The 26,062-nt window shown below is 43.9% G+C and overlaps 1 protein-coding gene across 1 annotated transcript in view; it reads right to left on the reverse strand.

Moving 5' to 3' along the window:
* Nucleotides 1–26,062, reverse strand: part of WNT3A (Wnt family member 3A) — an 87,309-nt gene that overhangs the window by 26,025 nt on the left and 35,222 nt on the right. Inside the window, exon 2 of the mRNA XM_075747164.1 lies at nucleotides 11,123–11,364. Coding sequence (XP_075603279.1) covers nucleotides 11,123–11,364 — 242 coding nt within the window. The remainder of the gene's footprint in view (nucleotides 1–11,122; nucleotides 11,365–26,062) is intronic.

Genomic DNA, 26,062 nt, shown 5'->3' on the forward strand with positions numbered 1-26,062 from the left:
TTCCCTAAAATATTAAAGGTACAGCAGTGTGCTTCTTTGATAGTTTAATGACTTTCTATTTTGACATAAGGTCACGTTCAAAATAAAAAGAAGTAAAATGTCTTCTTTTCAAGAACTCAAATGAAACTATCTGAAATGTGCAAAACAAAACAAGAAAGACAAAGCTGTGCATTTTTGCCTTGAAATTGAGTGGGTCCTGTAAAACATCTCCATTTTGATGCAGCTGCCTTTTCTGATAGAAAACTGGCCGAGAAAATAAATAAATACATTTTTGACACGATGTAATATCTCCTAGGCTGGATCCTGCGTGCCTAGCCTAAGGGGTCTCCAACTTTTTTATGGCTCCAGGTGAACAGAGATATCTCCTTGTGCCCTCCCCACCCATTCACACTCCCACAACATCCCTGTGGCAACAGCTTCCCTGGGAAAGTAGCATGATTAGGAAAGGATAAACCATAATTATTAGCTATCATTTAATGTGATTTAGCACCTGGAAATAATGGAGAGGAAATTGTGCCAGATGCTTAGTCAACAAACTGCAGCCTACCAGGAAGTGTTCCATGAAGCATTACTGCCCCGTCGATCAAACTTGAGAGCAACAGTCATAAGTAAGCCAATAAAACTACGTAAATTATGTTGCAAGAGCTGCAGAGCCCTACATATGACCTACTTTGGTATCACTCTCTTTGAAGTATCCAGTTGTTTCTGTGGTGCACTCCGTGGGAAGCAGAGATGCAGAGGAAGGAGAACCTGCTCCACTGTTTCCATCACATCCAAAAGCAGAGCCAGAGCCAGAACCAGACCCTCTCTTTTCTGCCTTGCTCCCCATCACTGGTCCAGGCTGGGTCTGGAGAAGCCAGCCAAATAACACATATGCTTTGTAAACTGTTTTTCTTCTCTAGGAAGGGTGAGATGAGTCAAGATGAAATAAAAAGTGAAAGACACTCTCTGTTCCTCTGCCCATGACCTGTACCCACCCTTGAGTTCCACCTCAAGCCATATGGATGGCTATGTGTTTCCCAGGGTCTGGTGGGCTCTCTGGCTTTCTATCTGTGCTTTGCTGTCAGGTTTTAGGGTCACCTACAGCCAAAGGTCCAGACCCTCCCTGAGGTTTACGATCCTACCTTCTACTTCCTAAAAAAGCCTGTCCAAAACAAAACCATGACAGTTTCCTTCAAGTCCTTCCCTAAAGCATATCCATATTGTGACATATCTATAGCCATCTTTTATGGGCCCATCTTACAGTGATCTGCTGTAGGCAACACTCTCCAGAAGCATCTCAGTGACCCATGGGAGTGGAGGGTGTCCCTGCCCGCATTGGGGGGGTTGGAACTAGATGATCTTTAAGGTCTCTTCCAACCCAAACCATTCTATGATTCTATGAGTCTATGTTAAATGTGAGGAGGAGACTGTGTACCACGCACTTCCCTGCTTAATGTCTTGGGGTCTACTTCACACAGTCATCAGCTACCTTGGCTTCACCCATCTCATGCTGTTTTTCCAAAAAAAATGCCACTTCTGTGCAGCACCTCTGCCTACGCTGGAGCAGTAGAAGTCCTTACCTACTTTAGCTGGGTGTTGCCTCCCATGAAGCGCTCTGATTCTGTGACTTTGTATCTCCCAAGACTTTGGAATCCCCAAAAGTCTGCTTTCCTCTTACTCTTGCTTTGCCCTCACTGCTCAGTCTTAAGTCAACTGTTCCCTAACCATTCCTATGAGCACATCGTTCACATGCACAACAGAAATCCAAACACAGTCACAACAATCCTTTTGAATCATTCCCTCTCCCGGGTGGCTGACCCCTCCCTCTTTCTTAATCCTATGGATCTTTTTGGATGATGAGTCCTTTCTTTGAAGGAGGTGCTTCCTGAAAGATGGGGCTGAGGGAGCAAGAAATGAGAGAAGTTGATCCATCAAAGTGCGCACTTCCTCCCGTAGCAGACCTTTGCAGGGAAGATGCTAACCTATCTCCTGCCGAAAAGTGCCTCTGCTGTCTGTCCTGTCTGCTCTGCAGGAGACAGCCCTGTTCCCCTGCCATGCAAGCCCATAGTGCAGAAAGAAGCATGCAGGGTATTTTTGTACACTCTGTTTTTTCCTCTTGCTGCCCTGTCGTATCTGCTCAGGGAGGGATAGGAGTAAATTCTCTGCTTTTTATACAGGAATCCAACCAGATGATCCCACAGCCCCTTCTGGCCTTAAAATCCCCACGTCTATTCAGCACTGCCAGCTCGTAGCACATCTCACAGGGAAGAAAAGCCACATTCATGGGCTTGGATCCCTCTTTGTCAGGAGACTTTGCTTGTTTTGGCTGTCTGGTAGAGGCGCACATCTATCTCTTCAGCTGGTGAAAACCACCCTTGCGGACCCTAGGACGGTACATGCTGGTTCAAGACCCATCCCATATCGGTGCTCAGAGGTGAAACCCACCGCATCCCCCTTCCCCCCAGTGCTTGGATGAGGGTGACCAAGCCTCCCCCGTCCCCATTTCCCTCCTTGGCTCCCATCCATGCGTGTGTGTGTGTGTGTGTGTTTGTGCCGCCTGTTGTGCGCCGAGGGCCTATTTGGGGCTGGGATTCTCCCGGGACAAAGGGATGCTAATCAGCTCCCTCTACTGTTCCCTTTTGTCTAGGACTAGCTCCCACGCTTGGACTTGGCACTCTGGGATGCGGCAGAGGGAGCTCCTTGTTGCAACCAGCCTGAGCCCAGTTGGGGAATGCAATGTACCCAGCAGGGAAAGGGGAGGAAGGGGAGGGGGAAGGAAATAAATCTATAACTGCGTGCAGCCCCGCTCCCTGCCAGCCCATCGCATTGTGCACGCCGCCCGAGGCAGAAGTTTCCAGTGCCTCCCGCCGCCGGGAGAGACACCACCGGTTTTGTAGCCACGGGCTGTCTTGTTCCTTCTCCCCTCCCTGATCCCCCGTCTAATGTTTTAGTCGCCAGAAAAATCTCCATCTCAGGGTTGACAGATGAGGGTTGGTGCAGTGGGAGGTAGAGGGAGCACGGGAAGCAAACAGGATCGTCTCCTGGCATTGCTGCCATTTCCTCTTCACCATCACTGATCTCCCTGGTTTGCAGCCTGCTTCCAGGTTTTGGCTGTTTACAGCTGTCTGCATGGGCTGTTTCATCTCCAGAGAATTGTACAGATGCACGAGAGCCAGATCTTTAACCCAGTATCACTTTGCAGGTGGAGAGGTGATGAGGTCAGGGCCTCTTGCCAAGAAACCCAGGCTACGCTTGAGCCCAACAAACCCAGGCCACGTGCAGCCTCCAGTTGCATTGGGGATGGAGAGGCAAATGCACCCAGATGTGATGCTGACCATAGTCTTCTGATTTCTATCCTACTGTGACAGAGGGCTGCCCAGTGCTTGGCCTTGAATACCACTGAAGTCTCAAGAGGCTGACGTGACCCCTTCAGATAGTGACCTGGCCCTACCAGCAGCTCCAGCAGTGAGAGAAGGAGCTCCTCTACCACCTCATTGGTATCCTGCTCCCAAAGGCTGAGGGACTAACGTGTTGGCAAGTTTCCTCAGCATCTGTGTTTGCTGCCATTGCAACTTGCAGATCTTGCCAAGGCTTAGTGGGAGCTGCTAATCTCCCAGTCCTGATGTGGGCTACAAAGCAGAGATGTGGCTACAGCTCATCTAGGTCTCCTCAAACTGCATTTTCTCTCTGATGCTGCTGCCTGTACCGAGTTAGCTACATAAAAGCCAGTTCAGAAATGCTGCAACTATGAATGTGGGCTGTTCTGTACCTGGGGGCTGGAACGTGGACTCCGGCAGTGCAGCGATATACCAGCACTTATGACTGTCTCATCCCCGAGCTCCAAGATCAAGTTACACTGACGCTAAACACAACTGATGCTTCTGTCTTGAGCCAGGATCTGCCAGTCCTTTTCTCAGCACCATTGGCAAACTTGTGGCCTACAGTATTTATGCATCTTGACGGCGGAGTGGAGCTTGCATAGTCACATTTTCAATCCTGATCCTTCCAGTTTCCTTCCCCATAGTTACAGGGTAAAGTTTGTAGATCTCCGTTGTTGATACCAGGGCAGCTGCCCAAATTGCCATTAGCGGAGAGGTAGACGGGGTGTGGTTGGAAATCAGATCCTCTTGGGAAGAGTTTCATGAGAGAGCAGAGAGTACCTCCTACATGTAACTAACCTCCTGGATGGATCAGTATCTTGTGGCTTTCTGCTCATGCCTTACTTTATTGCAGAAGTGGAGAAGTCTGATCTAGAGCAGGGAAAGGAGGGGAAGCATTTGGCACAGAGACAGCTGAGATGCCAGAATGCCATCAGGAAAATATGAGGAGGTCTGCTAAACATATTAATTTTAAATCATGCAAGACATTATGAGATGGGATTATACCTGAAATAGCAAAGGACTGCCTGTATTCAGTAGCCCAGGAGATCCTTTTCAGTGCCATGTTCTTGCATTAGTAAAATGGCCTCTCTGTCAGAGGCTGGATGTCAGGACTGCTTTCTAACAGGAGAAAGACAGGGGGTGGGAACTCTTTGCCCCCAAACTGGGCCTCTAAGAAATACACATGGAAGTCTCAGCCTGTAGCCCTAGGCTCCCTCTATAGTCAATGGAGAGAAATAAACATCTTGGTATGATTCATGTTACCCTGAGATAGGTGTCTAAGATAGGTCAGATGAATTGCTCTCTGGAGATGCCGATTGCTCTCCACTGACTACAAAGGGAGCCTGGGGTGACTAGCTCAGACTTTGACATCTAACTTTGGTAGATGAGATCAGGCCTATCAGAGAGCCTGTGGAGCGATATTGTTATGACACAGCAAGAAAAAAATACAGAGGAGACTTGTGTCTCCGAGGTATTATAACTGAATTTAAAAGTCTTGTTCCGTTCTTGCTAAACCCAGGGAAAACCTCACATGGATTTTGCTAGACACAAGATAAGCTTTCCCTTCCACAGTAGTAACAGGGACAAAAGAGTCAACCCATGAACACAGCTACGTTTTGGCTTTCTTGAGAGAGACAAGAAATGAGGCTTAGCCCCAAAAGGTCTAGAGTTCAAAATAAGCCTAGCTGCAAAATAAGCCTAGTCCAAATTATGCCTAGCTGCAAAGGTAACAGTGCCCAGCATCCCGTATGAAACTGGATGTGACTTGAATCCCACAACTCTCATGAGCCAGACAAATGCCTGCTCTGCCCTTCATGTGGTCCCTGGGAGCAGGAATCTTCTCATCAAGAGCCGGTCTCCCTGGATTCCCTCAGTGATTGATGGAGAGATGTAGAAACTTCAGGGTGTGAATAATTTAATCCTAACTGTCTAGAATACATCAGACGAATCATGCCCCACAGGACCCCAGCATCAAATGGAACTCCCTTGACCTGTCTTACTGTCTGACATAATGGACCCAAACTTTTGCTGACCCACTGCCTCAATTTTAACTTTTTATAAAGTGTAAGTAGCAAAGAAAACGCTCTGTTCTAGAAGAGCTATTCTGAATCTAGCAAAGGAAAACATACTGGCTGGTTGTCAACACCAGAGCAGTGTCGCATTAGAAATGAGGAGACTTGTAAAAGGGGAGGTAGATAGATTGTCTGTCTCTTGGTGGTATGTCAAGGCAAGATGTCCTTTGGGAAGAGATGTCGTAGTCAAATCCAGACTTTGGTTTCATTCCAGAATTCTTGAGGTGAAATCTCCAGTCTGCATCATGCAAGAAGTCTGCTTGGATAATCTGACAGTCCTGGCAGGCTATAAACATGCAGTGTGCACTCTACCGCAGGAAGGAAAGAGGCATTTGAGATCCAGAGATCTCATATTTCTTACAAAAACACACTATTTTTGCTGCCCCTTTCCATTGCCAGGTGGCCTTTGAGAGATTATTTGGTATCATTTTCTGAAGGATATTCCACCATGTCTATAGGACAGTGTCATCTTCAGGAACATCATGAGTGAAGATAATAGTAATTCTTCATAGTCTCCCTGGATAAGATGACAAGAGGATCTCATCCTATCCCATCCCACCTTGATTTGCGTTGGAAATGCTAGAAGAAAAGACATCTACCCAGTTTAATAATGAAGCAATCAAGTGATCTAGAATACTCTGTATTTCATTCCATGCTCATCCCGGTAACTGCACAGACAGGAGCTGTATCAAAAAGAACATCTCTTTGCTGGACAGGAATGGGGCTAGCCCAGGGGGGACACGAACAGTGGGTCACTCCACTGCTTTTGTGGCTCTCGTCATTTGCCTTCTAGCAGGGGCGACGGCCAACAATTATTTCCGGAATGAATTTATGCCTCCGAGCCTCCGCATCACCCATTAGGGTCTCATTTGTCCAGTGGGGAATTTGATATATGTCCTCAGAGGGCACATCCGACGGGCGCAGACACTTGACAAAGCAACGGGACGCGCGCGCACCCGCCCCAGCTCGTTCAAACCCCCTCGCACGCCGGCAAACGCCCCGACGTACAAAAAGGGACGGTGTGGCTTCCCAAGGTTGCACGAGTGTTAAACTCTAATAAACAAGCCCCATCGGCGAAAGCTGAAAGAATCTGAGCCCTCTCCAACAAAGCATTTAATCCAATTTGGCGTAACCTTTGACATTATTAGGGATCGCAGTGACCCTAATCCAATCAGATTGATTAACTAAAGCGGAGACCCCATAAGCTGACCCCCCTCTGGCCTCTGCTATTTAGTCCTGACCAAACAGTGGGAGAGACGTGCTGTATTTACACCACAATGGGTCTGCGCTGAGAACCTGTTTCATTACAGAGCGACTTAAACTCCCATTACTCCATCAATGTATCATTCTTCAATAGTTCATTAAAAGCTGCTCCTCCACAATAACTATTAACCATTTCTCAGTCCAGCTGGCAGGTTTAAAGCCCCAGCCAGTCTTTAGCAGAAGGAGGTGGGAGTGAGTGAAAGAAATAGATAGACAAGGGATCCCTTTTAAAATTTAAACGAACTGGGGGCTTACATAGTTTGAGGTAATTTACTTTTATTGAACGGGGGGAGGAGAGGGAGGAAACTTTTATTTTGACTTAATTATATGCCCTGGTCCTTTAAAGAGACAGGGCCATGATAAGCTTTTATTGTATTCTCTTGAGATCAGTTCATATTTCTGCCCAGAGGAGTTTCAAAGAGAGCTCACATAGTGTTGAGAGACTAGAAAATGCACCACAACATAAACATAAACCTAAACAGTGTCTTCAGTCCATAAATGTTAAAAACAGGGCAAAAGACACAACTCCCAGTAAGTTCCACTTAAGTTTGAGATAGAAAATGCCTGTTAGGTGGCACAGTTCATTTTCTGTTGCCAGTGATGGCATGTCCCTCTACTATGTTTTATCCTCCGATGTTTCATCCTGTACATTTTTAAAGGCAACTCAGCAATCTTCCCTTGTCCTTGGGAACTGAAAGATGATACAGCACCTGCCTTACAAACCGCCAGACCTCTCGGGTAAGTGGCTGGGCATGAGCTGTGGCTCAGGTGATCATTTAAGGTCGTGTGGCTATGGCCGTGTTCTGCTCCACTGCTTCACACAATACAGGTGAAGAAACAAATGAGAACAATTTTTTTTCCTCTAGAAATTACTCTGTTAGAAAAGTTCAAGTGAGGGATTCCTTCTGCTGTCCAGTAGTTGAGATTTGAACTTCTGGGACACTAGAAATTACATTACCCATAGCCTCTTATATATGATTGATAAACATATAGGTAGGTTTAGGTAGAAGTAAAGAGATCAGGCTCACTTCTTTTCCTATATAGGCATCTTGTTCTTTGCATTCCAAATAGTCTAAAGTACCTGAGACACCTATTTCCTAGTGCTTTGCAAGAAAGACCCAACAGTGGCACCTCTCTGAATGTTTCTCCATGGAGCTGCACAGCTGCTCATACGCTCCCAAGACCACAAAGGAGGAGAAATAAACCCCTTCCAACAGCCCCGTAGCAATTTCACCTCCTGCTAATGTCTGAATGATTCCCCATGCAGGTAGCACAGCACAGCGAGGAAGGTGACTCTGTTCCCTTTGAATAGGCAACATTTATTCCACAGCCAAGAACCTGCAAAACAGAGTAATCAAATAGATGGATGGGATGAGGGATTTCTGCTCTTCATATATCCTGAGTGACGTGCGAAGAGCTAGAGGGACATAGGGCCAAGCCTGTCAAGTATTGCCTCCAAATAGCAGCAGGTCTGGATCCCCTGAACATCACCATTCCCTTGTAGCCGAGCTCATGAATACTATTGCTGTTTAATATGCGATTCATTAGGCGTGGCTATGGAAATGTTAAAAAAAAATACACATAAATATAGTTGTAGCTAAAACATGTGGGATTTCTTTCCATAAACAGGATGATGGGAAAAAAGAGTCTGGTTTTAGACAAGATATCAGAATATGGCTCTTAACAGGACCGGAGTCTGGTGACAGTTTGGCACCGCTGAATCACAGCTCAAGCCTAGCCCTGAATTAGCAATGAGATACCAAAGCAGCAAGGGCAGCCCAGACAGTGAAGCAGCCTCAGTGAGATTTGGACCTAGAAAGGATTTCCTGAAGGCATTAAAATCGGTCCTTTTCAATGAAAGAGCTGCAGATAGTCGTGTAAGGCAAAGGGAGTTGCTTTAGTGGCTACGCTGGTTTGTGCTGAGGGACTACAGGGTCCCTATTGACTCAAATGAGAAGCTGCAGTTAGATCTTGGGTGACTTAAAATCCAAGCTGCAAAACAGAGTTTTGCTTGCTTGCTTGCTTTCTCTCCTTTTCTTCTTCTCTCTTTCTGGGTAGGAACTCAAATATGTTCCTACCCTGGGGGATCTGCTGCACAAGAATGTGACTGAGCTGTTTTTTTTTCTCCCCCCTCCTGCTGTAGGTGAAGCAAAACTGAAGGGTGGTTTGATTCTCCCTCAAGGAACAACATTCTTCACTTATGAAATCGTCCCAGCCTTCTTTCCCTCCCTGAGCCCGGCTACCGAAAACCTGCAGTCTCAAGCAGGGACAGACTTTTTGTGTCGACACTGTTGTGAGATAAGAGCGTTTGGCAGCTTGTGGGATCGGGGTTCCTTCGGTCAACGAGGAGGTGAGGATCGCTTTCCTCATGCACAGGGTACAATTGCTACAGGAGATGTGGAGCATCTAATCTGAGACCATGTGGGAGCATGAGGTGCTCCGTGTGCCCTTGAGGACATCCAGCCTTGTGACGAGGCACAGACATTGGGTTATCTGGTTCACTTACTGCCTGTGCCCAGTGAATGAACTTGGGCATGTCACGTTGGGTTTGTGTGCAGGGGAAAAATACTCAGCTTGGCTCTGCTGGCCTGATTCAACTGCTGTAGTCACCCAGGAGTAATGTACCCAGAACGGGTGCTTTAATTGCATGCAAAACATTGTGGTATGACACTTTGATATGGGCTTAAGTGCACCACACTGCAGATCTTACAGGTGTAATTATTTTGGGGTGATCTCTCACCGCTAAACCTGAATAGTGACACCAACGTTAATACAGTGCCTCAGCTCCAACCAGCTAACCCCAGGTCTAACGGGGTAACCCCACCAGCTGAAACCACCCCTTCTCCTGCTGGGTGCATGCAAAATATCTGTTCTGGTTCATGGAGGCCCTGCCACGATACAAATCAATGCTTTGCTTTCCCTTGGCTGCCCTATTTTTCAAAATTCTTGCAAGAAGAAATGCCCAAGTCTCTTCTCAGTAATGCAGCAGGGGAAAAACAAACCAACCCCCTGTCTCCAGATGGCAAGCACTGGAAGAACATGCCCTAAGGTTGGTGTAGATCAGCTACATATACCAACTCAGGAAATTCCCTGAAACTATCCCAGATGCTCCCTCATCTCTCATACGAGGTCAAACGGTGCTACTCCACTATTCCAGACAAAGTAATTCCAACTCTCAGACTGTCAGGAACCTCTAACTGTTACTCTTTTGCAAAACCAAAAAAGAAGGAAAGAGAGAAAGAAAAGAGGACTTCCAAGCCTTTTCTGCTGGTGCTCTCCTAAAATGATGCAGCCATATTCCTGCACAGCTCTGCACAGGGCACCTGGACTTACCATCGGGGCAGGAATCGGATGTAAAGTGAGTCTGCTTCTTGGATGAACCTCACTGTGCTAAAGGGAAAGGCAGATCAAACTCTTGATCCAGAGTTACTGAGACCAGCAGGAGCAGGCTGGACTTTAAAAATTCTGCTACAAGGGCAAAGACGGACAAAACAGTTCTTACGGGCTAAAATAGGCTCCTGCCAACTTACAGGGGAAAAGACCAGATACTCAGAGTTAACTAAGTGCTTAAATCCCACTGCAATCAACAACTTGGGGCAAAACATTTCCAAGAGCTCCCACTTATATTAATGGGTGCTGTGTCAGCAGTATTTGCCTGAATTAGCAACCTGTCTTAATTTGCCACCTTCATAACCAATGAAAGCAGAACCATTAACTAATAGCGATTTCCTCAGGCCTTTGATCTTCATTGTATCCCATTACGGTATCAAAACTGATGGTATCTGATAAGTCCAGCCCCTAGGAACCATCTCCAACAGCACATCATTTCCCCTCTGCTATCATCGAGAGAGCTGAAAATGCAGCATGAAATGTCATGGGGTCAGAAAAGGAGCCAGACGTCCAGCTTGACCACTGAAAAGATAATAATCCTTTGTGTTCCTTCCAAGGGGCATAGGATCATATGATAATTCATGTTGAAAGGTACCCTGGGAAGTCTCTGGTCCAACCTCCTGCTCCAAGCAGTTCTCTGGATCACCTATGCAATCCCAGTAGAGGTTTGAGGTAGAAATAGTGATTACCCATGAGTGGATGTTGGTTGTACAATGGAGGTGGTGGGTAACCACCCTCCTTACATTGAGGAGGCACAGATTTACTTGCTATCCCTATGACAAGGCTTAATTATGTTCTTGTCTCTACAAAACACCTCTGGGTCAGGTTTGAAATGCTTGGATGAGGCCCTGGGCCAACAAAATTTTCCCTGCCTGTGTCACAGGTCTCCTTTATCAAGCTCAAGTCCTGTCCCCAACAGCCCATTTTACATGGCACTTTATCACAAGCAAATGAGTTCACAGGAGGTTTCTCAAGATCTCTGCTGCAACTCCACCATGGATGTTGCTGTTGCCAAACCTGTATCACTGCACTCACCTTTATCTAGCACAGGCCCGAAGATGGCTAAGCTGTCATTGACGGTTGTGCAGTTCCACCTTCTCCCTCGAAACTGGTGTTGGCACTCCTGGATCCCAATCTTCACCCCTTCTGCTACGCTGGGCATGATCTCCACATAGTTCCGACAGAAGCGTAGCTGCTTGGGTACCAGTCCTGGGATGCTCCCGCAGAGGATGGGCTGAGTCCCCAGGGAGGAATACTGGTGCCCAATTGCCAAGGACCTGAAAAAAAAAACCAAGGAAAAAGAGATGCTGTCAGGTTGACTTTCACTTTTGTACTTGGTTCACAAGAATGGCGACAGACAATCAACATCTTCAGTTCCTCTGCATTCCCTCTCTACAGAAAATGTCCTTTCCACCGTAATCTGTCCCCCAAAAAAACATCATGTCTCTCCTGAAGTTCCTTGCAGGCCCAACAAGGCAAGTAACTCGACCTTTAATATATTCATTCCCTTTTCTTCATCATCTCAAAGCCTTAATCCATCATTGTGCTGCTTCTTCCCAAAGAAGAGCTCAGTTCATACAGCTAGTTTACTTTGCAACCAGAGGGCCAAACCCATATTTCTTTCTTTGAAAGACAAATGCACCTGTACAAGAACAGGTAGGTTTCATAGGAAATTCTGGCAGCTGACAAAGCCCAGGGATTAGAGAGTAAAAAGCACTTTCAGAGCTACACAAAATGATAACACCAACAGCAGAAGAAACCATGCTCCATGTCTCTGGAAGGGGAACACCAAAAATTGACAATCATCATACAGTTCACCAGCGTGCCCTATATATTTGAACCTTACCAGGTAACATCTGTACACTGAAACTAACCCTAAAAGACTCAAGCAGTTTGGACCTTGAGAACTTAAAAAAAACAACTCTGAGCTAAATGTTGTGGGAGTGCTACATAAACTCACTACTCCATGATGCTTTCATAAGCAGTTAATTTTCCTGTGCTGCAGAGGAAAATACAGCCCTGCTGGCATAGAAACAACCTGGTCAAAACTCTCCTATGGCTTAATATGGATCCAATGTCAACGCTATTCCCCTGTGTAGACAGTGGTACTCATGTTACTAGAAACACTCGTGCATAGGTGCATGAAAGTTGGGAGCCATGGTTGGCATATTGGTAACATCCCTGAAAGTGAGGTCTAGAAAAGATACTCTAGCAAAGTATTTCTACAACTGTTTAATCCGGGCATACACTTTGCAAAGCTTTATACTGGGGCTTTCTAATCACGTTGAAGTGTTTTAAAACTAAATTATGAAAATGTCTGCCAGTGTCCTTCTGGATATTAGTTTAGCACATTTTCACTTTATTTTCACACCAGTTTCATTTTGGGAATTTTCAAAAGTAGGGCTGTATTTTTACAAAACGATGCCAGCTTTGCTGTACTGTCACAATGATATGGAGAGCCTGCTTTGACCATTAATCTGTAAATTGCTTGGGTTAAAGTGAGGAGAGTGAAATTTAAAAAACCAAAAAAACCCACCAACAAAACTTGAGTGCAAATTCTGTGCTCAGCCAAATGGAAGTCTGTTGAAAGGAGTGTCCATGAACCATTATATTGGTTGAAGCCTTAGAGACAAACAAGTCAGCTATGCAGAGAGATCAGCAGATATGTAGCTAATTATATAGATTTTTCAAGTGTTTTTACTGGTGCTTCTAATAATAACCTTGATTACTAAAACTGAAGGGATTTTTAGAGTATAATTTCCTTTTCTTCTAATTAAATCTCTTGATTGACTTTTCTGCTCAGAATTAATGACAAACAGAAACCTGCCTGGGCAGTGTGTATTGCTGTTTACATTCATTTTTGCTTTGTGGTTTTCATTTGGGAACAGCCTGGTGTGTTTGAATTATCAACAGGGCAGTCAGGGAATATGCCTTCACTCTCTGTTGCTCTGACTAAAAAAAGTACAAGAATTCTATCATTGCTGGAGTTCAGAAGAAAACTAGCTTGACTTTAGCACTTCTCTAGGCTAGGATAAAAATTGTGGTCTGTCTTTTTTACGGGAGCAGGGTATTTGTGGTCAATTAGCTCCCTTCCTGGTGGGTACCTGGTCAAGAGGGGACAGAAGTGAGAAGGAGATCGACATTCAGATGGTCAGGTACCAGGGGATTTTAGGCTGAACTCAGTGGCTTTACTAGGTGTGCATAGACTAGGCTTTTCAAATCAGTCCTTTCCAGGCAAGTGAGACATAAAGACATCCATTTATGGATCCCAAATGACTCTAGGTAGGAGTCTAGAACCAAGATAAGCAGCTCAGCCAAGAATATGCCCTCCAGTAAATGAACTGTAAGTGGACAAGGTAGGAGGTGCCTGGGAAAGCAAAGGATTTTCAGCTAATTTCCTAAACTTAGATGCCTCTTTCCACCTCAGTTGCACTGTTGGGAGAAGATTAATCTCAACATTCGAGGACAATTCATCCTACCGCATGGAGGGAAGATGAGACAAATAGCATGAACTGCCCTCCAGAAGTGCCTCTCTCTCTCCATTGCATTAAAAGAGGGAGGGCTTACATTGACCAGGAACTGTATTCATCTCACCTACCTTCTGATGTCTGCAACATGGACATCTCCAAGTGATCTACTCATCTCAGACTACTTTTGTAATCAGTGGAGAGAAACAGGCACTTGTAGGGCACGATTCATCAGCTTCATTTTAGATATCAGCTTTGGGATGAGATGAATCATGGCCTTGCCTCCATTGACTGTATTGGCTAGAGTAGCAAGGCAGCCTGGGTGACTGGTTGAGTGGGATATGTCTGCACTGTAAAAGTCTCCAGATGAATCATGCCATGATACCTAACAATTGGGATGGCTACGTTCCTTGGAAAAGTCTCACTCAGGAAAACTAAAAGTGCTGCGTTGAAGCCCATGCAAAGAGCTGAGCTGTAGGAAGGAGGCAAGTTCCTGCAGAAGCCCACAGGAACCCACAGGAGAAGACCAAGGAAAGGACCCAGGTAACATGTTTTCCCTATCTAAGTGGCTTGATATAGGTTTTCTTGAGCTTTAGATTAATTCAGGGACAACTAGTGGCAGAAAAGCACCTGTGAAATGGAACCTATGCCAAGCCAAAGAGTATTTTCACTTTGCACTGTGTATGTTTTTGTTTGAATGTTAAGTTATATACAAAGCATTGGATCACAGATTCTGGACTAAAGACACCTTTTACAACACTGTTTTAGACTTCAGGGAACTTGAGCGTGTTGCCTCTGTGGCCTTGTTGGGAACGCAGAGTCTTACAGTACCACATTTCCAAATTTCAACCATTCAACCCCCTGAGGACTGAGAGCTAGGAGGTATTCACAGATGCCAACTTTGGGCTTGGGAGCTAGATGGTCTGATCTCTGTAAACAATGGGGAGAGACAGATGCCTTCATCGAAGCCTCCAGAGAAGAGCACTAACGTAGTTGCTCTGACTCATCCTTCAGAGAATAGTTTAGTCACTGACTATACAGAGAGTCCAGGATGGGGACACTTTCCAGTGTCTAAAGCTAACTTTGGTGGAAACATCTGTAGAGCTTATGTCCATATCAACTAGAGTCACCAGCATCCTTCCCAAAGCTTTCAAAAGTGCCCCATTCAGTTCCCACCAAAGACACTGAGACAGAATCAACCTGCTGCAGGCTCCATCCATCATGCTGTGAAGCCAGGAGGGCTTTCTTGAACTATTTCAATAGGACTCAGATGAAGTTTTATGATTCCAGTCTCATAAACTTTAATTTATTTGACCAACCAAACTCATGCCTGTCTCTATGTTTTTTAGTGGTTACTACAGTGGTAGAGTGAAAACATCAGTCAGGGGAAGAGGAGTTTATAGGTTGGTGCCCTCAACTATTCGTTTCCGTTGCTGGGAAGATCATCTAAGATAAAAAAAAATAAAAACATGTAGAAATACTTTTAATTGCTTTTCACACTGCTCCCTTCTCAATACAGTAGGGAAACAGTCACACCTTGCTTTGATCTATGTTACAGTCTGGAAACTTTAATCTGCCAAAGACAATCTTCAGCAAGAGTCTTGTTCTCAAGGCGTCATCAGGCACTGAGAGAGTGTAATGCAAATTTGGCATTTCAGGGAGGAGTGTGTAGTCACTTGACTTTCAGCTGAAGATACAGGGTGGAATCTCAGAACATCGCTCCTTGAACAGTACCTCTGCTGTTAAACGTAGCTAAGCACAGTCCTCTTCCTAGCTCACTTGCAGACTCTGGAGTGTGATAACATCTATCAGAGCACCCACTTTTGGTCTCTACTTTGCTTCCAGCTTCCAGGTGTAAACATTTTCTCTCTCTCTCTAAAGTCAATTTATCTTTAGGAAAACCAAATTCTTTCAGGTTCCTGTCATTTTTATTGATCATAAGATATGAACTTTATGAACCTTCCAACCCTCCCCCCCCAAAAAACCAACAACCCAACAACCAAAACCTTTAGAAAACATTGGGAAAGTCTATAAAGATCAGAATCTCATTTCAGTATTACTCAACTCACTAGTAACTCCCATCATTCATTTTTCTCACTGTTTCCAATGATTAAACTTGTCTTTTGCGTTTTCCACTCTCCTGTGATCTGCTTCTAAACTGTCTTCTGCATGTGGGTGATTTTGAAAATGTAGTGTTGAGAAATAGGGCCAAGTGTAATCTATTGTGGTCTAACCAGGCATCATCTTCAAATTTCTTAAGCACCAACACTTCCTGGATGCATTGACACCAGCCTCTTTTTTCACTGCAGAATTTGTGAAGCACTCAAGTTTACAAAAACACTCATCCCCAGAGCAGGTACAGCTCAAGTTTGAACCACAGAAAAGGGTCAAAGAGCTGTTCTTTTCAAACCAATTAGCTTTTTCTTCCCATTAGCTCAGGAGGAGCCATGAAAACACTATTCTGTATGTCCACAGCCAAAGTTCTTGGCTTATCTTTAAGCCTTGCATGCCCCGAAGGGTTTAATTCAACTTTCAGTGAGCATTTTTCTTTGCCAACACACCTAGAGAGCTCTTCATTTCCTTTATCTCAATCTATCTGCTCCTTCAGCAGAGCCGTTGTAAATAAGTACCTGGCCACCTTCTTAATAAATTATATGTACCCTCCCTCTTGGAATGGACACCCCAGCCAGTTTATGGGGAAGAAATATGCAGGAAATACATGCTTATAGCTTTTTGAGAAAAAGAGAAGGCTTCAGTTCTGGATGACCTTGCTGTACAGCACCACTCTACTGATTTTTTAAGGTCCCTGCCTTCTCAGTATGGCTGTCAAAAGTCCTTGACACATCAGTAGCAGCATGTAGAGGCGTGTATACCTACTTGCTTCTTCCTGAATTCTGTTATTCTTGAACTCTGTAGGAGCTCTGTTTTGCTATTCATCTTGGAGAGGCCTTTTGCTGGCTCCAAGTACGGCTCAGAACTTCCTCAGTGGATGTCCTTCTGGAGTCCCCAACACAGGTTAAATAACTGCATTTATTAATGTTTTGCAGCAAGAGTGTAACTTGTCTAATGACCCAGGATAAGACCCAGAGAGCACTTAAGTCCCCACTGAATATTGAAAACTGAGCAATAGCAGTGACCTTGCCTTACACAGATGTAAGGTGGCAGCCAGTCCTGCTGCAGAAGTTAAGTCAGAAGATGTCCTTCTGCTTATAACAGAGCGGATTTATGTTCACTTGCAGATGCCCTAGGTTTTCTTCCACGCTGCTCCCTTTGCATGGGATCCCCTAACAGGAGGAGGTCATACTTTCAAATCCTTTCTCATAACCTGTTCAGATCTCCAGAGGTTCAACTCACTCTCTTTTCCTTTCTCACTTATTTTCTCTGCCTTTTGATGGTGCCACATCTAACTCTTTGAAGATGAATCTCAGACACACTATGAAGAAGGGGACAAGTTCTGCAGAGCTGCCTATCTAAAAAAGACACGCTCAGAACACAGCCTTGGTATTATGACACTAAAATATGGAAACGAAGAAGGTGGCTGGAGAAGTCTTCATAGGTCCTGTCAGGCCATAAGGAAAACCCAACAAAGGTTGTCTCACATTTCCTTGTGCTAGGCCAGAAGGACTCACAGGGAAGCTGCTTGCAAGTGATGAGTGGGCAGCCCTTACTCCATCCTACAGCATCAGAATTAGGCCCTCTCTGGTGCCCTACCCATAATCCCCCATGGGCTGCTAAGGTTGAGCAGCATGAACTTCATGCACCTGAGGATGCCTGAAAGCACTTTTGGGGAGAACTGAGCTCCTAGGAGGCTGTGAAGTTTCCAAAAAAAAAAAAAAAAAAAAAAAAAAAAAAATGGAGGCTGCCATGAATGGCCAATAGCCCCTGAATGTTCAAGAGACTCTTGGGATAGAATCTGCAAGTCAGCCTTGATTCAGTTCTCACAAACCCTCACAACACACGGCTGGCATACACGACTGAAGTGCTGTGGTGCCTGCCTACCATGGACAACCAGAAACTGGGAAAGATACTCCAGAACATCTCAGCCAGAGCTAGGCACCAGGCACAGGAGATGTTGTTGAGCCTGCTGTGTCTTCTTTTACACTCCTATAGCATACATCAACTCCCAGTCTCCATGAAATTTTTCTGTAGAGTTGAACCACCAGCCCAGAGGCCAGGTGGGTGGACAGGCAGAAAAATTAATAAATCTACATTCATTTAATGGCATTCTTTTTCACAGAAAAACACTAATACTCTAGCATATGTTGTGATTATTTTTCTGTTTTCCTAAGGAAATGCAAATAAAACCTGGAGAAATTTTAGAATGGAAAGAAAGGAAATGGAACTTGCCAAACCCCATAATTTTAAATGGACAAGGAAATAATTCTGCTAGCTAATGTCCTTCCTGGATGGAAGTGATTTTCTTCCATGACATTAAAGCTATCCCAAACTCTAGCAATTACAAAATGTGGAGAATAATGAAATTTTTAATTAATTTTTAGTTGAAAATTTGAAAACCACCTCAACATATATTAGCAAAGCAATAGGTCTAGCTCTAGAAGACATGAATCAAGTAAGTAATTATCATTATTATTTTTTCAGTTTGAGGATATTTTTTGTTTGTTTGTGTATTGTCCAGTAATAACCAAACCTAGGCCTAAGTAGTCTAACACTAATTATGGAAGCAACATATTTTAACTCAGAGATTATCAGTGTCTGTAACATTTGATAGCAGTGATGTCTTCAACTTTTGGTCTCTGAGCATCTGGCTGTCAACAGACTACTCCTAAGAGGTTCACAAAAAGAACTGGGAAACCTAAGCCTGTTGTTAGACAGATCAAATTCACTATGTAGGTGTCTGTCCTTCCAGAATTTTTTTCTTCCAGCCTGGAAAAAAAAGACTGAAACCTACTGGATTAACTGTTCTTTCCACTTCTCTTGTTAGATATCTCTTCTTTCATCATAAAGTAGAGCACAAGAGTTATATTTAAATTATTTTTCTCTTCTAGCCCAGAGACTACATACACAATTGTGCGACTAGGTCCGATACTGCAAACACGCAGGCATGGAGGTAACTTTTCTCCCATGAATAATTCCCTCACCCTTGCCCTGCATTAATAATAATGATGGTGATGATGATGCAGCATTGTATTTCTCTAGCACCTTTCATCAGAGGATCTCTAAGCGTGGGACTCATCTCACCCGACTTTGACCATTTAAAAGTTAGGCATCTCGGCCAAGTTAGCTGTCTACTAGAGTCCGTGGAGCAAGATCAGCATCTCCAGAGGGCAATTCAGCCCATCCTAAGATAGGTGCCTCAGATAGGTGGGCTGAATCACTGGAGATGCCTAGCAGGCGGCACTGGCTGTGGAAAAGTGATGAGCATAAACTAGACACCTTGTTTTTAGCAAGCTAAAGGTAGGGACCAGAAATCTCACCCTTTTTTGCTGAATCTCAGAAATTCCTAGAGGGCCGGTAAGAGGACACCAAGGAAAGTCTTTGCTGAGAGACAGGTGGCAGCTATCTCTAACGTGGACCGTGGCAGTTTATTTATAACACCCAATAGTAGTTTGGGTCTGGATTTGGAAAATAACATACTCAGTGGCAACTTCGAGTGGATGCTAAGAAAGCAGAAGGTAATTATCTGAGCTGAGGTTTGGCCAGGACAGTGAATTCCCACAGGAACTAAGGCACACCACAACACTCAGCACCTTCCACTCTAAGTGCAGGAGATGTTTCTTTGACTTTGTCTTCCCTTAGGATCTACAGAATAGAAGAGGAGAGAATATGAGTATTAACAACCCGGTTCCTTGCAAAAAGTCTCAGGAACTCTTTAATTACCCTAGGCAATTAACTCCTCTGTTATACATGTCATCTGAAAAACAACCTATCCAGCAGAATAATGGCCCCTCAAACCATGTTTTCAAGCCTGGCTCCAGGACACTGTGACCCTGATACTGTTTCCACACCACATCCTACATCTGGGGCTTCTCCTTGGAGGCCTCCCTGCTGAGATCTGCCTCCATCCAGCTCCATTTATCTTATAAGCTTTGCCAGGATCACAGTGCAGGGTACTAGAGATGTATAAGCCTTAACATTTTAATCTGCCACCTACACTGCAGTTTATGAGAGCTGTAAATCTCGTTGTTATAATGAACTCATCTAATGATATTGCTGATGGATAAATTTACCCGGGATGAGGAACAACAGTTACTTGCAAATGAAAGAAGAGTAATTTAAAGTTTCATGTAAACACCTTTGCTGCCTTACTTCTGACTTCTCCCAGCCTAACCCCTATCAGGGTTTCATGACAAATGGAAAGTATGTATATACGTGTGTTTGCGATGCAACGACTGACTGGCCTGCAAGAGAACCTGTCTCTTTCTACCCAGTATAATGCTTATATACCTTGGGCATTGGAATCAAGTTTTAGATGAAAATAGATCAAATTTTCTGGGTCAGATTGTGCTAAATTAGGGGAATGGAGGGAAGAGAGAAGGCAACATATTAAGCAATGAAAAATGTCTACAGTATTTAAAGATATTTAGACTCCTACTATGAATTTCAATAATAATTAGGAGTGTGGCTAGTCTTAACCCTCCTAGTTCCCCCCTGTTCCTAAAGCATTCCAACTTGAACCTTTTTTAAATGATCAGCAATACAAATTATATATTGTGGTTTCAAACCTCTCATTAACGCTCATCCCCCTGAATTGAGGTCTGTTCTGGGCTATGTCAGTGCTAAATACCTTGGAGGACTGGGCTCAAAGACCTCAGATCCTTGCGAAGATTGGATTTGGACTTCTAAATTGCTTAAGTGTTTAAGTGCTTGGGGGAATTTTATCCTGAAACTCCTTAGTGATGAAGCCAATTTTGAAATGAGAACCATGGATGGAAAGCTCCGTCATTGCGGTGTTTAGGTAACCCTATAAGAATGACACGATTTTCACTGTCCACTGTTCTAATACAGCAAGTTACTTATATTTCTCGCCCTTTCCTCCAAGAATGTATTTTGAATATGCATTTGGTCATGCTAAACACACACACAAACCCTCACTCAGTTGTGCACACACACACATGTCTGCTAGTTCCTTCTTTGGCTTTCACTGAGTCATCAGGCTCACCAAATGTGTGAACTCACGCTATAATGTTCTCCCAGAAAAATAACAAATTGATTTCATTTTTACAGGCTACAGCATGCTATATAATTGGAGACACTGCCTTGTCAACTCAGACCGGTCTGACCCGACCAGAGACATTGCTTACAGCTGTTTACGGAGCCATAAAGTTTCCTCCTCTTTGTTTTTCCTTCCTTTTGCACTCTCTCTCTTTTTTTCTTTCCCTTCTCCCTGTAATGAATCCTACAGCTAGTTTTCGTTCTGGTCATAAAATACTGTTAAGGGAAATGCAGGAAGCCTTGATTTAGAAAAGCACTTCAGTCTACGCCTCAAGTTAACACTAATCAATGGGACTTAAAAACATATTTAAAACTGAGCATGTCTTTAGGGACTTTTCTTGTGCCAAGACAGTCAGTACGGAACTTTCTGTTACACTTGTGTGTGCTTTTTTTTAATTATCGATACCAAATTAGCGGTTTTGATTGAGCAATCTCAGGCAGTGTTTCCTTTTTAGACCTGGAGCACAGGGCTCCAGTTGCATCAGGAATTTTGCCATTTCTCATTGCCACTGTGTCCAAACTCTGATCATTTGAGGAAGAGCAAATTCCTACGCTAGTTTATCTACTCTACTGAAACTTCCAGTTAGGATTGGATACTTTTTTTTTTTAATATGAATCTATTTCCCATAAAAAATACATATATATTAAAAAAACCCACCCTGAAAACTTCTGAGTATTTTTCACAAATGGAGGGTGGTTTTGCAGACAATTTTACTTTGTGTAAATATCTTTTTTGTTTATCTCAAAATACTCAGAACCTCAAAACTTAAGTGAAATATTTTGATTTCTGTGGAAAAGGAAGTTCTGATCAAGTGCTTGATTTTCCAACCATGAAAAAGATGCTTCCATTTTGAACTACTGAACTGGAAAAAAAAAAAAAAAAAGAAAAAAAAAGACCCCAAACCTGAAAGAGCTTTTCATCTCATTGCACCATCCATCAAAATACCATTTAAATACTTTGCAATAAATTATGGTTGTGCTTCCTTTCGTATCATCCATTCATCACAGAATCTGCTCCTCCTTTGGTCTGAAATGTCACGAGACTCATCTCATTCAATCCCTCTAAAAGGTTCAAGGACTGATCAATACTGAATCAATTGTTCCAAAGTCATACATAGACATGCATACATCTTACACCCTCCTGGAGGATGATTTCTGTACACAGGATGGTCTTAGGACTACGGAGAATATTTATCTGGATCTTGGTCCAAACATGCATGGGAAAGGAACATGAGAGGTGGTCAGGGAAGAAAAGCTTCCCTCCAAAAATACACTGAAGCTTTTCAGGTCTATACTTTTCTTTTTAGAAAAAAATAGAAAGCAACAGAGGACAGACAAAATTCTCCTTCCCTCAGTTTTGGAAGGCCTGCAGCAAAAGATGACCTGTTATTAGACAGGTCATCTCCACATGGAGGAAGGCCATGAGGAACACTTCAACCTAAAGGGAAGTCAACTCTTATTTAGAGTTGAACTCTTACAAGACTGCCATGAGACAAAAGCTCAGAGGTTTTTTACTGCTTATAAAACTATTTTTTTAAAATGAAACGGCAATTTCTGCTGCAACAGAACAACTGGATTTTTTTTCTTTTGCAAAGAAACTACTTTGCATGGGAAAAAATCCTCATGGCTCCTTGACATGTTTCAGCTAGATCTCAGTAAAATTAAGGAGGTACAGACTGATGAGTCGCTCAAAGGTACAGGAAAAATGCCAGTGTATGTCCTGGCATTTGTATACACTTTGAGAGAGAGAAAAATTCTCTCTCAAAGATCATCTCTCACAACAGAAAGAATAACAACAGCAATAAAACCTGATGCAGAGAAAGAAGAGAAAGATTAAATTTGCTTTACAGCACTGACTTTTACCACTGTTTGCAGATACCTCCTGTCTACTGAAATGGATGTGTTGGGTCTCCTTCAGCCCAAAATTTATTCTGGTGTGAATGGAACAGGCAAGGATGTTTCAGCCATAAGGCAGCTTAGTTTTCTTGGGCTGCTAAGCAAAACCCCTCAACTTCCTACATCTATGGCAATGACCTAACTTTGTCAAGGTTTTATAATGGGAAGCCCTATGCATATGTAATGTAAATCTATTCAGAACCAGCTTGCATTTCGTAGACATCTTCTATGGACTCTTAAGTAACAGGGCACCCACTCCAAGGGTCTCCAGTTCTCTTGGTCAAAAAGAAAAAGGTGATTTGAGTTAAAAGCTCTTTGAGTCTCTTAAGTGATCAAGTAACAGAACTGGTCTGATTTCCTGCCACATGGCTGGAGAATTATGGCACCATGTGTGGATCACCAGACAATGCAGAGAAGGACCAAGCTTTCTTCTCCAGGATCCTCTCCCTAAACTTGCTGGAGTTTGGTGTTCACACACCAGAAGCCGTGGCTTGAAGAGTTTCTTCTCCAAGTGACTCAGCAGATGTGGTGCCTTGATGTTCCTCAGAAAAACATAACTGTTCTCCAGTCTAGTAACTTCTCAGTGCAATTGGTGACTCAGTGCCTGGCTGTACAAAGGCTGGTGGTGGTCAGGCTGATGAATGGGGAAGAAACTCGGGTGAGAGACGAGGTGTGTAGGAGAGGTAGGATCTGGAGCAAAGAAAGTGGGCAGGGGGTTGTCCTTGAACAGGAGAAACTAACCCAAATCTCTGACTTGGAGGATGAAATAAGATGCTGGGTGAAGAGCAAATAACCATTGCAATGCGCTCATTTTCTCTGGTTGGTGAGTGTAAATGACCCCTCAGTGCTCGGGGCAAGGATCTTCCCACAGAAGGACTCAGAGGGTGGCAGCAGCCAGGAGCCACACCTGCAGACCTCTCTGCACAGCGTTGGAGCCTTAATGATTTCTTTCTGAAAGTGGATGGGGAAATGCAGACAGGCTGCCAGATAGTGAACAGCTCGCAGAGGGGTGATCACTATTAGGCAAAGATACCAGCTTTGACATGCAGCAAGGGAAGCCGCCAAGAATTTGGGAAAGCAATCCCAGCTTTCTGCTGCACGTTCCTCTGCCAAGATACCTCCCGTGTTTACTTTAGAAACCAGAGACGAGCCCTCCTCTTCATAATAATAATAATAAAGCTGCAGGGTCACTCGGCTTAGCAGATGGATTCCTTCCAGCTTGAATTTCTCCTCATTTACCTGCAGAACTGATGTATCTGGGGGATTATGCAATGTTAATAATTAGGTTTCACAGGAGATCTGAACAGTGACAATGCGAGGCTGTGGGAAGGAAGCTCCACTGGGGAAAATCAAACCGACCCACGGATCTCACGTGGAACCTGTGGATTTTGCTCAGGTCTAAGGAGCCTAAGTAGCCACGGGGATCATGTAGCCTTCTGCAGCAGGAGCTCGCTGCTTGCCAACATGCAACAGAAGCAGCTCTGTCCCACCAAAGAGCTGCAGGAGCAACCAACCAAACTGCTCGCTCTCCAGTTTTTGGCTTTCCCATTCTCATAGAACCTAAATATCTAGCGGTGACTATCGTAGCAGGGAAAGAGGCAGAAAGTCTGCAGGAATATTCCTTTGCATTTCTTTTCTATTAGTACTGAATCAAAACCTTAAGCTCTGGATGCGATTGTGCGGAAATCCTGAAAAGCCTAAGCCCCCTCAAAGCTTTTTGTGAGGTTTTTTTTCACTTTTCTTCCATGATACACAGGTAGTATAAAGAACATTAAACCTATGCCATTGTTTGGTTTATCTTGCTAAGGTTTCATTTTTTACTTTAAAAAAATGAAATGTTTTGTTGCAGTATAAGTAGCTTATTTTCCACATTGAAAGAACTTTTAGCATTATAAGTTTTCACTATAGCGCTGCACGCATTAGAACATTGAAAAGTAGAAATCTAAAGGAGATATTTTGACTGGCCAGAAGTATTTAATTGCACAAATCACTCAGGATTTGAGCAACAATTTTTGATTAATAAATAAATAAATTTCCAACTGTCCATATTGCCTTGAAAAGAGAAAGTTCAGGTTTCAAGGATTTTTACAGGACCAACATATTAAGTAAGTGGTACACAAATGTTACAACTATTATCTTAGAAGTCCCTGCACAACTCTAGGTTTTACTACAATACTCAACTAATTAATTAATGGAACTCAGTTTCACAAATTATCACTGAGGTTCAGAGCTTAGCAGGAATAAGAAAGGACCAGCTATTTCACACAAAGCAGGAGCACTTGGAGATTTGACAGCACAAAGGTTTTAAAGGTTTCTAAGCACTTCATCTACAGGACATTAGGTGTTTGTAACCAGCTAGGAGGACAAAGAGGAAGCTTTCTTTGGAAGGAACAGTCTATTCCATAACTGCAAGTCTGAAAATTGCAATGGAAGCAAAACCATGAATACAAGAACATGTTTACCCTTGATGCCACCATCAGATGTTTTCTGCCTTCTGTTCCCTTCCCTTCCTGCGTGTACCCACGCAGAGACACACCTATTGACACATCCCTGTCTGTGGAGGCACAATTTAAAATTTCTCTGCTCTAGTGCACCCAACCATCGACCAGAAACATCAAGTGCCCTCAAGGAACTCTTTCTTACATCTTTTTTCCCTACTAATACTGACTATTAATATTTGGAAAACAGAAGCTCAGAACTAGGAGGGTCAAATTTCCAAAACCTGAGGAGGTATTTCCAGACATGGGAAAGTCAGTTTGGTTTCTGCATACAGGCATCTCACAGCCTTCCATCTATGCTTGGGGGTCCTACCTGGCTCCCAGCTGCCACACCAAAAGGGCAAAGGTCTTCTTCTGTAGGACCTGTGTGGTAGCTGCCAGCCCCACTTGGGTGTCTTGGGTGCCACCGGGAATCAACGGCAGAACTGGGTGCCTTGATGGAGCCCACTCAGCTGAGTGGGATTCGGCTCAATACCCTGTAGAAGAATATAGCATAGACCTGAGGTAGCCATCCTACCTTCCCCATGTGTCCAATGGAAAGAAAAGGGCATAATTAGGACACAGGTAATTTGGCCTAGTTTAGGTATCTGTTTCAATATGAAGTTAAGTCATGTGCTGGACTCCACTGCTTATAAAAGAGATAGCTCAGGTGTCAATTACTGACACTGTAGGTGTTTAGTGAGATGAATCCCACCTTGAACTCAGAATCATGTGGTCAGGTGATAAACAGGAGGTTTGTTTTCACCTGGACCAAACCCTTTGGCCAAAGACTTGTTTCTGGAGGAGCTCCAGAGAGACTTGCTGAGAGGAGAAGGAGGGTTGCAGTGGGGTAGGAACCCCCTCTATGGGAAGCATAACACATACAGGAACAGAGACTGAAATCCAGTGATTTCCATGGTAGCCCAAGCCAGGACAGGGTGACTCTCACTGGAACACAAAAT

Source organism: Balearica regulorum, chromosome 2 (genome assembly GCF_011004875.1).
Source record: "Balearica regulorum gibbericeps isolate bBalReg1 chromosome 2, bBalReg1.pri, whole genome shotgun sequence".
Lineage (NCBI taxonomy): Eukaryota > Metazoa > Chordata > Aves > Gruiformes > Gruidae > Balearica > Balearica regulorum.